The following is a 12288-nucleotide window of genomic DNA, read 5'->3' as shown; positions in this document are numbered from 1 at the left end:
GCGTGAGAGAGAGTGGGAGGGTGAAGGGATGTTATTTGTTTTAAATTATTTTAAACAGTCATACTTGCCTTCTCATGCAAAGGTTTTACAGTACAATAAATCCCTCCCTGAGACTACAGTCATGCCTTACTGAAACATTTAAATCCCTCCGATCAGAAACTAAGAGAGTTTAGCATGCAATTTCAGACCCTGATCTTGCAAAGCACTTTCTTACGTTTCAGCTGCACACACGATTCCCACATCCTTTGTGGCCCTGGATCTTCCAACTGCAGGCTGCACTGGTTTGCATTTTCTGATCAGGGTTTTCTACTGCTTATGCTAAAATCTGCTGACATTTAATAAGCTATAGGCATCTCCTCAACTCCATTCACTCTCTTGCAGCACCAACTTACTGATCATTAATTTTCAGCTTTATTGCAGCTCCAACATATCAGATGCCTTTTTTTTTTTTTTTTGCTTCTTGCCTGAGATTTATTACTTTTAGCAAAGTGTACTTTGGTTTTTTATTTTGTTTGCTCATTTTTAAACAGCCCTTAAGGGGGAAATGTTACTCTTCTTTATAAAGTAATTCTGAAATCACAGTATTAAAAAATAAATCCTATAATTATGTTTCCCATTAGGATTACATAAATTATATTTAATTAAAAGAAAAATCTGCTAGCACCCAGCACAATGGTTGGTGGCAAATCAAGGAGATGAAACATTTATGTGTTTATCTTCCTGAAGCAGCTGGTTGAGTCTATGAGCAGACACATCCAAACAAGCCTTCAGAGATACAAATTCAGACATTATAAACAAAGATTTGTCCTTCCCTTCAGATAAAGGTTCTGATTTTTAGAAGCAACCTCTGATTTTATTCTTGCAGACTACAGCAACTACAATTTCAATGGGCTTTCTAGCAGTTACGCACTGAACTACCTGATTGCACCAAGAATTCCAGTATTGTGATAAAATGTTCACAATTATTTGCGGGGCAAAAAACACCTATCAGAAGTCAAGATCTTCTAGGAGAATGAAGAAAATCAGGATTCCTAACCAAACTCTGCCACGCTCACCCCTCTCCGGCACCGCAGGTGATGTTCTCCATTAGCCTGACGGCTGCGGGGGTCATAACGTGTACTGCAGTTGTAGGAAATGATATATACCACGCTCCTTTTTACAGCCTCAGAGAACTAATTATTAACAGGACAAGGTCCCCCATGTACACTTTCCAAACATTACGGTATGCATTTTCCATTTAGGAATCGCTGCCAGTATTGCTACGCGCAGCCCATCAGCACTGCGCTCTCAGTTTTGTTTCGGAGCTGAAGAATGATTGTTCTTATTGATTTGTGTCAATGGTCTGACATGGCCGTATTGACCAGCGGTAATTTTGTGGGAGGAGCTGGGAGGGGAACTGGAGATAGCATTTTCTATAACACGCCATCCTGCTCGAAGAGAAAATGTCGTTAGAGATGCCAGTACTGCCATCGACGGGACCGCACTGGGACTCGAACCGACACAAGTGAGCGACGAGACATTTCCCATGACCATGTTTACAGCAAATCCACTGCTAAACACCCAACTGTATAATTATAATCTATTACAATTATGCAAAGAAGTAACATTTCAGAAAGGCCTTCTCATTTCCCATTCTTAGAATTCAATACTTTTGTTTTGCAGCCAATCAACTAAATTAGCCCTAATTCTGTTTCATTCATAAACACAAAGAGTATATTAGAGGGGGAAAAAGTGAACGAACAGCAAATTCACTTAGGAGCCTGGGAATTATTTCATTTTCATGTATTTCTGGACTAGAAACCATCACGGGGGAAAAAAGTCAACTTAAGGCAGAAGAGCTTTACTGGATTTGTTTACTGCACCGTGAGAGCCTTTGGAGAAAGAAACAGAAATGGCAGTGCTTCAGCGCCTGGAAAGTGGTGGCTTTTGCTAGCGTCTGAGCGAAGCAAGGAGAGTTAAAAGGCTCATATACCAAACTTGACCATGTATCTTGACCTAGGACAAGTGTCAAACCCCAAAAAAGCTTTCGTGGGGACTTCGCCGCCCATACACACAGACAAGAGCTGCTTTGTGCTGCTTCTGATGACTATCACCTCTTGTCAGAAAGTCACAATTTAGACGTACACTCACTGATGCTTCCTGAGAAAGGGACACAGAAAACATTAACGAATAATATTTCAATTTTACATAGCACTTTCTCTAAAACATTATAAATCCCTAAAGCAACCCCCAAAAAGGCTTACGGAAAGCAAAGCATTCTTCCCCATTTTAAAGGCGTACAGAAATGTAACCACAGTGGCCAGTGGCAATCCTGGCCGTCGGACTGCGGTCCCCAGGCCACGTCTGCTACAGGCAGGAGAAGGCAGGAGCTCCTGCGACAGCCCTGCTAGCACCATGCTTCACCCAGGGACTGCAGGAGCATGGAGAAATCCATCTTACTGGAATATCAAATGGGAGCCAACACAAACACCCCAACTCTACCACCTTTGAGGGAACACCTGCTTAGCACCCTACTTGCATCCCTGCCGAGGACACAGCACTACACCACCCGAAAAACGGAGGTTAAATCTCAGCGAAAGGTGGTGGGAGACAAGAGCACGGAAAACACAAGATATTTAAAGAAAACAGCATCTTTCTCTTGTTATTGAGGAGGCCTACCCCTCCTGAATGGCTTGAAGTTATGTTTTCTTATTCTAAGAACCGATAACGTTTTAGGACGTCAGATTGCATTTGGAAAGCCTTCAGCCTGGCAGCACTCACAACAGTTCTTTCCCAGCAAAGCAGTTAGGCACAACATTTTGCTGAGATAGGGCCTTTATTTCTTAAAGCATTACTTCCCTCTTCTCATGTGAAACAAATCTCTTCTCTTTTGTTCTCATTTGGAATTCATTCCTTAAACTAGTTTCTCCCGCGCCACCGCGGCGTGCTGATCTCCCATCTCTCTGCTTCCAAGCCACCTCCCAGGCTCCGTGGCGCCCAGGCTGCAATACCAGGACAGGGACTGCTCTAAGCACGCTCTTCGGTTTCTTCTAATGCATAGGTGTCAACTGTTATAAATTATAATTTGCTCCATAAGTGGAGGAAATAATGACTCCCACCATCCTCTGGCCTGGATCTTTAATCGTCTCTGTGCATGCCCGGTGCTGCAGGCCCCTCCTGCCCCAGCTCCCTCCCTGCCTGCTCCAGAGATGCGGGGATGAGTTGTATTATGTAGCATTGATGCTCCCTCCAGTTGACTGAGGAGGCTGCTAAATTAAGGGCAAGACAGCGATGATGTATGTCCTGTTTCCTCCTGAAATTTGGATTAAAAAAGAGCAATGCAAACCCTTAAGTAAAAGCACAGCATAGCTAGATGAACAGAAGAGAAGGAACAAATCTACTGCCCAGTGTAAACCATGAGAAGGTTTTGAAACCTATACGTCCCAAAATACTTGGCAATGTGGAAAACTGCAGAACCTTAAATATAACCTGAAGTTATACTCACACATTCCCACATGCTGAACTAATCTCCATATGACATGGGACAGGAGTATATATCTTGCATCATCATCTAGATATAGCCAAGTCCTTGAGAAGTCGGTCACCTTAGCAGCACGGAACACGGCATTAAACTCCCTTCGCAGGCCAGACAGTTATCTACGTACCTACCGATTATTTTTCTCTGGTTAGCAAAACGGTTTGTTTACCCAAGACCACAAAACTCTGTGGATTTTCTGAAAGAAACCCTGCAGAGAGAAAGGGAAAACAATCACAGATAATACTCCAGAAATCATCAGATTACAGCACATTCTCTTGACTCACATCTGTTGAGTAAATAAGTGCTTTGTGCCGACCAGTTTCATTTACCTCCCTTTCCCGCAAGCGGCTGCCAGTTTACTTTCCAGTGGGCTGTTCCAGGGCTGTATGTGAGGCAAAAGGATTATTTCTAGCAGAGGCAAACCAGTAGCCTTTTTCACTCGGGTTTGTCTTGAGCTGAAACTCCTCTCATTCAATCCCACCCTCCCAGGGAGATGCACCACTTCAGAGCTGCACGGATGCAAAGAGGTCCATGGCTGGGAACACCATCGATGCAGCGGGGAACAGCAGGCAGCAGCATGTAAGCCACCAGGAGAACCCCAAATTCGGCCATCCCTCTCCCTTAGGAGCAGTTTCAGTGAAGCTTGCCTTAGGCTGGCGCAAAAAGTCCTGCACAAGTCGGGGTTTGCCCTGAGGAACACCCGCCAGGGAGGGCAAGAAGGCAGGGGCACAGCGGGATGCTGTGCAGCACCTTCTTGACGAGAGTGCCTCGATGGGGGCACAGCAGGGCTTTAGCTTGCCCAAACAGGTAGCTGGAAACACTACTTTTAGCTCAGTTCTGATCCGGGTTCAACAAACCCTTCAAACTACCCGTTTCAGGATTAATTCTGCTTAAAATTAAAATGACTCAGATAATTTTTTGGTTTGAGTTCTGTTCTATCGCCAAGTGGTAATTATTTATCAATAAATTATCCCAGAACAATTTTCCTAGGCAGAAAAAATAAAAGCAGAGCCCCTCGGGCTGTGAAAGCAGCGTTCACCTACTTTTCTGCATACAGAAAACGCCTGCTCCGGACCAGATCAGCCACCTACTGTAATGCTTTGTCACCACAGAGCCTCCTATGAGATGCTTCACAGAAAGATGCAGAAAAGCCTGGGGCAAGCAATTATAATAATAACTCACCCCACAAGAAAACTTAATTACTTGAGGTTAGGAGGGTGCCTGGTTTAAGGCCCACGGGCAGGGTGTGCTCCTCTGCCGGTGCCTGACCCTACACACCTGGCCACACACGCTGAGGCGCTCGGCACCGCTCGCACGGGGAAACACGCACAGGCGTCCACCCTCTTCCATCCCTCTTCCAAGAGGGAAGAGCCTGGTGCAAACAGCCAGGCTGCGGACTGCACCGCTGGCCGTGAGCTCAGGGATGTTCCTGTCGCCCCTGCTCCCAGCTCCTGCCAGGGCATCAGCCTGGAGCCTCCCAGCTGGAAGCTCCTACCCCCCCAGGGCACTACTTGCATTAAATCAGCATCGACAGGCACATAAGGACACTTTGCAATACATACAGAGAGCAGGAGGAGGAACACGATAGAGCAAATCCCATATTTCTCAGACATACGTTCAAGCTTTGTTATTTACCTGCTTACTGCATTTTGGAATAAACGCACTGTAAAACAGGCAAATTTCCAGTTTCTTGAAAATTGATATTAAAATAAAAAAGCAGTCTGGTGGGGATAGGTCTCTGCAGGAGCCAAGACACTCTGGGAAAATGCCCAAGCTCTCTCAGTAGTTCTTGAGTTTCATCCAAGCTCCTGGAGCAGGCTGGTGATATACAAGATGCACGGACTGGTTCCCATCTCAGTTCAGATGTCCCAGACAACAGCTACCCTGAACCCGTGTGATTTCTAGGCCTTGTCCTAAATAGATGCAAAGGAGCTGACTTGTGAAGGTTTTTAAATAATTCCAAAAATAATTCAGTAAGTGATAAAGCATGGCATTTATATTTATATTTCAGTACAATACACTGAAGCTCAGTCCGTTGAAAATGCAAGAATTTTGGCTTTGTTCAAACATGCACATACATGCGTATGCAGCGTCTAGATTATCATCACATGTTGGACAGGCATGCCTAAGCCTTACTTCACGTTTTTGTGCCAGTCTTGTGAGTGGCAAAGTCAGCCCTAGCGTCTAATACTACCACTTCTTTTTTTATATGCGTATTTTATTCCTGGTGGGAAGGAAGCGAAACTAGAAGTTGCTTTTCTTCCCATTCTGTGCTTATTGCACGACTTTAACCTTTGCTCAGGACAGCGTTTTCATGGGTAGGAGGTTCAGCCATGACCGACACACGTTCCACCAGCAGAGTGCACACCAGGTAAACCTACCAGGTACTAGTGATCAATGAAAATGTTTGGCTGGATATTTTCACCTGTAAAAGTATATACACAACCCTGCTCAACGCTGTCGTGTGCCCTGCAGAGATGTCTCACAGGCGTAAGCACGCAGTGTACTGTTGCTCTCCCCCTCTTCTGCCAGCGCCCGGCAGCCCCAGGTAGGTCCTTCCGTAGGCTCCTCCTCAACCGCATATCTCCAACCTCCTCTGGCAGAACTAGTCCCACCTCGTGAGGTCCTGCGTGTTTTGCCTGCCTTTCTCAGTTCAGTCTTCATCACACAGGCTTTTTGAACACTAACTAGTCGAGAAACTTAAGTCTGTAGATAACATCTCGCTACACTAGCTGTCCTCCATGGTAAGTTCACATTTCTCAAAAAATACATTTTTTGCTCACTTCCTCTTCTCCACCCTCCTCTCTTCAACCCTGTTAATTATTTGTTTTACCCCTTTGTTTCATTACCATCATTAACTTCGGCTATCCTTCACAGATATGAGCAAAAAGCCTCCTTGAATGAGCTTTTGACAAGACCTTATGTTTTTGGATACCATTGCCCTCTCAGTCTTCCAAGGGCAGGGCTGTTGCTGATCGGGGGGTACACCACAGATATCACTATTTACTTTCCTAGAAAGACCCCCATTTTGGTGCAAATCTCTTCTCTGCATCTGGCTTTACTAGAACATTGCATTCCTCCATTTCTTTTGGTATCCATAGTCATTTATATTACCTTCCAAAAAGTAATTATTTGGAACCAGTTAAGCCTGTACATGAATTCTGCCTTTGTTTAAAACACATTGTACATATGTATATATTTAGACTGTCATTAAATATTTAAGAGGCTGTCTTCAAACTTCAGCAGCAGCACTGTTTGTTCGCTTAACCCTTTGTGAAACAGAAAGCTTGATGCTGAAATCCTACCGTGGAGGAATTCAGAAAGCCCAGCTGCCCTAGCGCTGGGTGACAAAGGCCAACTTTGACAGTCAAGGGCACCGTAAAGAAACTAGTTTTTCTTCGTTTTCCTTTATATGCTGTTTGCTAGTAGGCTAATCATGATAATGCAATTCATTTTAGTCTGCATCAGCTTTATCTGCTGAGATGCGTAACTGGGATGCAAATTAATGAGCTGTAACATACAGATGGATCTTTCAATACAATTCAGGGAGACAGAGTCAAATATGCACATGCCCGTCCCTCCTTCCTCCAAATGAAATAAGGCGCTCTATGCATTGTCCACAGGTCAAGAAGTCACCTTTCTTGGCTTTTTCAATCTCCTAGAGAGGAAACAACACATCCTGCAGACAGGCGGACCTTTTTCGAACCCAACACCGAATGTTGCGCCATAGATGAAACCCCATCCCAACTATCTTGCAATGTGCACTGGCACCAAGCATAACTCAACATAACCCTACCACACTGTTAACATGAGATTATCATGTTTTAAAATCTGGTCACTTAATTTACCCGGCTTGGCAAGGCCTCTACCTAGAGCCAATCATTCATATTTCACCCTGGCAAGGAGCAGTACCTCGGGGCCAGCTCTCCATGGCCAGGACACCCATGCTCCTATCCTTCACATGAAGTGAAATAGCGTAAGCGTCACAGCAGAGGATGGGAAAACTGGCACAGAAGAGCACGATATGCGACTTTCCCAACTCTATATGGATATGCAAACGTATGTATCTTGGAGAATGCGTTTTTCTTCTTTTTGATTAAAACCTTGAGGATGCATTGTTAAATCCAAGCCCAAAAAGCCCCACGAGAGCAGCTCTGCATGCAGTTTTCAAGGCCCAAAACTGCATTTAGAGACACCCCTTTGCCAAGCACTCCAGCCTCGTTCCTGATCGGATGCTGCTTTAGGTGGGGTGAACAGCCGAGTCCCTCCTACAGCTTTCACACCTGGGTTACACAGCCGCACAGAAGCAGTTCAACCGGCTGACCGCCGTTACACCACCCCGGGGATGTGACCTTGTTGGATGTTACAAAGGGAGCAGAGTGCCAGGCGCGGTCTGTACTTGCACAGGAGAGCCCGCGAACGCAGGCCACCGCAGGACGCAGTGCCGGGAGATCAGCAGATGGCATACTTTGCCGTGAATCGGCACCGAAGCAGGAGCGCGAAGGGGCAGCAGCACGCTCTGGCAGGTGCGCTCGCTCAGATAAGATGCCGGGTTCAAGAGCATTTGCAGTCGTTCACCAGAGCGAGCCTGTTCATCTCAGTGGCCCGACCACAGATTCAGCCTGCCTCAATTCTTGGAGTAATCTTATTTTCTTGTAATCATCTTTTTTTTACTTCCTGTCTTTAACAGCAGCATTGCGACGAATGTTGAAGTCTCCATACACCACCCCAGATACGGCCGCATTTTAGCGGCAAGTATGGTTTTTTGTATGAATAACACGGTGTATCAGTTGGGTTAATGCTTCCGTACCCCCTGAGGGTCGTTATGTACACCCCTTGCTACAAAATAAGCGTCAAATACACTTTAGGAGGGGCAGAACTTACGGGGAAAGGTCTATCTTTTACTAGACCAAATGGCATAGCTGTAAAAAAACTGAATATGGCCCTAATCATGCCAAACGATGGGCGGGTACGTTTGTTTTTATGACAACTCAACAGCACACATGCTGTAGAACACAGCAAATAACCAGGACTTTTCCTATCTGTAAATCAGCTCCAGTTGCTGAGATCTATGCCAAAAACCAGCACAGCCTGCAAGGCTACAGTTGTCAGGTCTCCCTTCTTCCCCCCCAACAAATATTGCCTAAAGGAGGTCACAAGCCAAAGGCACTCCCAGGTCACGACTAACACGAGCTTAGCTTAGCATCTCTACTGATCACTCGGTACTGCCGCTCGATTGCTTCCACGTGTGCATCATTTCACCACTCGCCCATCAGTTTTCTGGAAGTGAATGGGATTAAAAGCCCACCAAGTATTTGCACTGCTGTCTTCTCCCCCTCTGCGGCGGATTTACAGTAACCGGAGGGCGAGCAGAGTTCGCCCAGGCACACGCAGGCTTCCCGGCGTTGCGGTGCTGACCTTCCCCGTCTCTCCCAACCCCCTTGGCTAGTTTCGGTGGAGAAACAGGCAGCCAGCTGGAAATTTTGATCAGCATTAATGCCACCGTAGTTTCTTCCCGACTGCTCTCCAGGAGTATTTTTCCACCCACGTTCCTCTATGCATCGCAAACCCCTCCAGCTGTTGGCAGCTCTCAGTGCAGCTCCACCACACGCTACTAACCCAGTGCGGTACGTCTGGTCTGTTTTAATTCAGCGTCTGACTCCTGCTACACGGGAAACACGCTCATGCAAAAAACTTCATCTATAGACACCTACTCTGCAGCAAACATAGCGGTGGTCGGCATTTAAATGAACTAATCAGTTGCAAACGGCTTAGTCAGCATCGCAGTCCTGGAGGTAATTCCCAGGAAGCGATTTTCCCGGCAGCTATATATACAAACCTGAAAAGCAGACTGCAAGACAAGGGTAGCACCACAGCGACACAAAATTTGGCTACACAGTGACATTACCAGCAAATAAAAATAAAAATCGGGGAAAGCCAAGAAACCAAGCATTCACAGAAAACACACACTGTGCTCGCGCCGCCGGTGTATCCTCGTGTAAAAATCAGAAACTCAGACACAGGACATGAACACAGTCAGCGTTTCTTTTTCCTCCTTTCCTTACTGATGCTGTGCCGGTTTGAACCGAGAGGAAAAAGACGGCAAGGCAAGTTACTACCTCGTCTGTGGAGATACACAGACGCCGGGCAGCGCTTTTTGGAGCGAGCATCCCAGCAGTCACCCTCAGCATCTACCCCGCGGCGGGAGCCAGGCTCACCCGCGTGCTGAAGAGGGCCGAGGACTCGCACAAACTTTGTTTGGGGACAGGGAAGGCTCAGGGCATCTACCGGCAGAGGCACCGGGGGGATGCAGGGCAGCACCAGGTGCCAGAGCATCCTCCAGCAGTGTCTTCGCCGCCGGCTGCAAGCGCAAAGCCGAAGGGCTGCGGACGCAGGTCATCAGTCTGCGGGGCGAGCGATGCCACGGCTGCGGGATGCCGCGTCGCCCTTCAACACCTCCCCATCGGCTTCCCCAGCCAAGGCAGCGCCGGGCCAGCCGGCAGCCCGCGGGGGCCCGGGGCAGTGACCGACCCGCCCAAAGGAGAGACCACGACTTTCCTCTGGCCACTGCCAGCACCTCGGTGCACATCTGCTCACATCTGCCCAGGGGCCAGGGCCGCCTGCGGAGCAGGGTACGCCGGCATGCCCCTGGGGACGCACGCACGGGGAAGGGACGCCACTCACTTACTTTTCATATTCGGCGTTGTCTCGATCGCAGCGTGAATCCTTGTGCTTTTGCCAGTCTTTGCCATGCTTGCAGGTGGTCAGGAGGACAACATCCTCTCCGTTATGGACGTGATATAAGGCATTCCTGGTGTCTGACCCTATCCCCGTCAGGTACCTTTTCCCCTTGAATACCAACATGTACTTCCTGAGAGGAGGGATGGTGTTAAACCTCAAAAATCCCTTCTCCCCTCCTGTCCTAGGATGATCCTTAGAAAAGAGCGGGATAGAAACGTCAAAGTTGGGTCTGAAGTTTTCAGTACTGATGCTGGCTTTGGCCAGCATGGCCTGGCCGATGTCGAACCCCACATCCTCGGTGTAGTCGGGCCAGGTGCCGGAGTATAAATTAAAAATCAGGTGGTTTCTGCCGTTGTTCCACAGGTGAAGGCTCTGCACCTTGGAGCGGAGGTTGTGCACGTACTGGGGGGAGAGCTGGTCCCGGTCCAGCGTGTCCAGGCTGAGGACGAAGAGGCAGGCCTGCCCGGGGTCGGAGGTGTAGAAGCGGGAGCCCTCGATGGCGGCCAGGACGTTCTGGTAGCTCTCGGCGATCTTCTCCCCCTTCTGCTGCGGGTAGACGTAGACCTTGAAGCCGTTTTTCCGGCACTGGGCGAAGTCGAAGCAGGACTCCATGCGGCAGCGGCGCCCGCGGTAGAGGCCGGCGCTGGCGTCCCGCCGCTGCCGGGGGGAGACGCGCCCGCCGCCGCCCTCGGGGCCCGGCCGCTCGGCGGGCGCGAAGGGCCGCAGGGCGTCGGGGAAGCGGGGCCAGGGCCGCTCGGCGCCGGGGCGCGGGGGCGGGCCATGCCGGCTACCGGGCGGCGGGTGCCGGGCCGCCCGCAGCCGCACGCCTCCCAGGTAGAGCAGCAGGGCGAGACAGGTGCCGGCGGAGAGCAGCGTCAGGTAGCGTTTTTTGGCCTGCATGTGTCCGGCGGGGGTCCGGGGGGCTGCGGAGGAAGGCGGGGGCGGCCCGAGCTCGCCGGGCGCCGCTCTCAGCTCCGCTCCGCCATCTTCCCGCCGGCGAGCGCTTCAAACTCTCTTCGCCCACCTCCGCTCGGCGCCGTTCCCCAAGCCGCCGGCCGGGGCCGCGCATGTGGGCGACCGCCGCAACTTTCTCCCCGCCGGTCTCTCAGGGGCGGCGGGCGGCGGCGGGCCGGCGGCGGCCCGGCGGGGCGCCCCGCATGCACTCAGGGGCCGGCCCCCCGCGCGGGGCGGGCACCGGGGCAGCCCCGCTCCCGCCTTCCCGCCGCTGCCGGCCCTCTCCTCCGCCACGCTCCCGCCCGCCCCTTCCCTCCCCGCGCCGCCAGCCCAGCCCAGCCCAGCCCAGCCCAGCCCGGCCCGGCCCAGCCCAGCCCGGCCCGGCCCGGCCCCGCCGGCTCACAGCCCGCGGCCGCCGCGCCGCAGCCTGACGAAGCCCTGCATGGCCCGGCGCCCCCCGCCCGGCCCCGGCGCCGCTCGCTCCTCGCCGCGCTCCCGCTGAATGGCCCCCGGGACGGAGCGGCGGCGGCGGCGGCGAGGACCCTCCTCCTCCTCCTCCTCCTCCCCTCCTCCGCCCCCTCCCTCTCCTCCTCGCCCCTCCCCCCTTCCCCGCCTCCCCCGGGCCGCGGCGGCAGCGGGCGCCGAGCCGCAGAGCCCGCACGCTGCCCGCCCTGCCCTGCCCGCCCGCGGGCTGCGACCCCCGCCTCACCCGGCCCCCCGCGCGCCGCCCCCGCCCCGGCACCGCCGCGCTGACCTCATCCAGCCACGCAGCCCCGCGCCCCCATTGGCGGGGCGTCACGTCCGGGGGGGCGGGGCTTCCGCTGCACCCATTCATAACCTGAGGGGCGGGGGGCGCCGCTACTGCTGCCGCCGCTGGGACGGGCGGGGAGGGGTAAGCACTGGGGGTCCCGCCCGGCGGCACCGGCACCGCCGCGCCCCGCTGGGCTCAGATCCGATCCGGCGGGGCCCGGCCCAGCGCAGCGCCTGGGGTCCTTCACCACCCCCGCCCGGCCCGCTCCGCTCCGGTCCGCCCCGGTCCGCCGCCCCCCACCCGGTGCAGCCCGCACCCCCCGGCC

The 12288-nt window shown here is 51.6% G+C and overlaps 1 protein-coding gene across 1 annotated transcript in view; it reads right to left on the bottom strand.

The window, feature by feature from the left end:
* Positions 1 to 11467, bottom strand: part of EXT1 (exostosin glycosyltransferase 1) — a 185441-nt gene extending 173974 nt beyond the window's left edge. The window contains exon 1 of the mRNA XM_009471107.2: positions 10206 to 11467. Coding sequence (XP_009469382.2) covers positions 10206 to 11158 — 953 coding nt within the window. The 5' untranslated portion in view covers positions 11159 to 11467. The remainder of the gene's footprint in view (positions 1 to 10205) is intronic.
* Positions 11468 to 12288: the final 821 nt, after the last annotated feature.

The sequence above is a fragment of the Nipponia nippon genome, unplaced genomic scaffold, assembly GCF_047370975.1.
Source record: "Nipponia nippon isolate SJK-2023a ecotype South Korea unplaced genomic scaffold, ASM4737097v1 scaffold_1, whole genome shotgun sequence".
NCBI lineage: Eukaryota > Metazoa > Chordata > Aves > Pelecaniformes > Threskiornithidae > Nipponia > Nipponia nippon.
The sequence above is the reverse complement of the archived record's forward strand: the minus strand, read 5'-3'. Positions and strand labels throughout refer to the sequence as shown.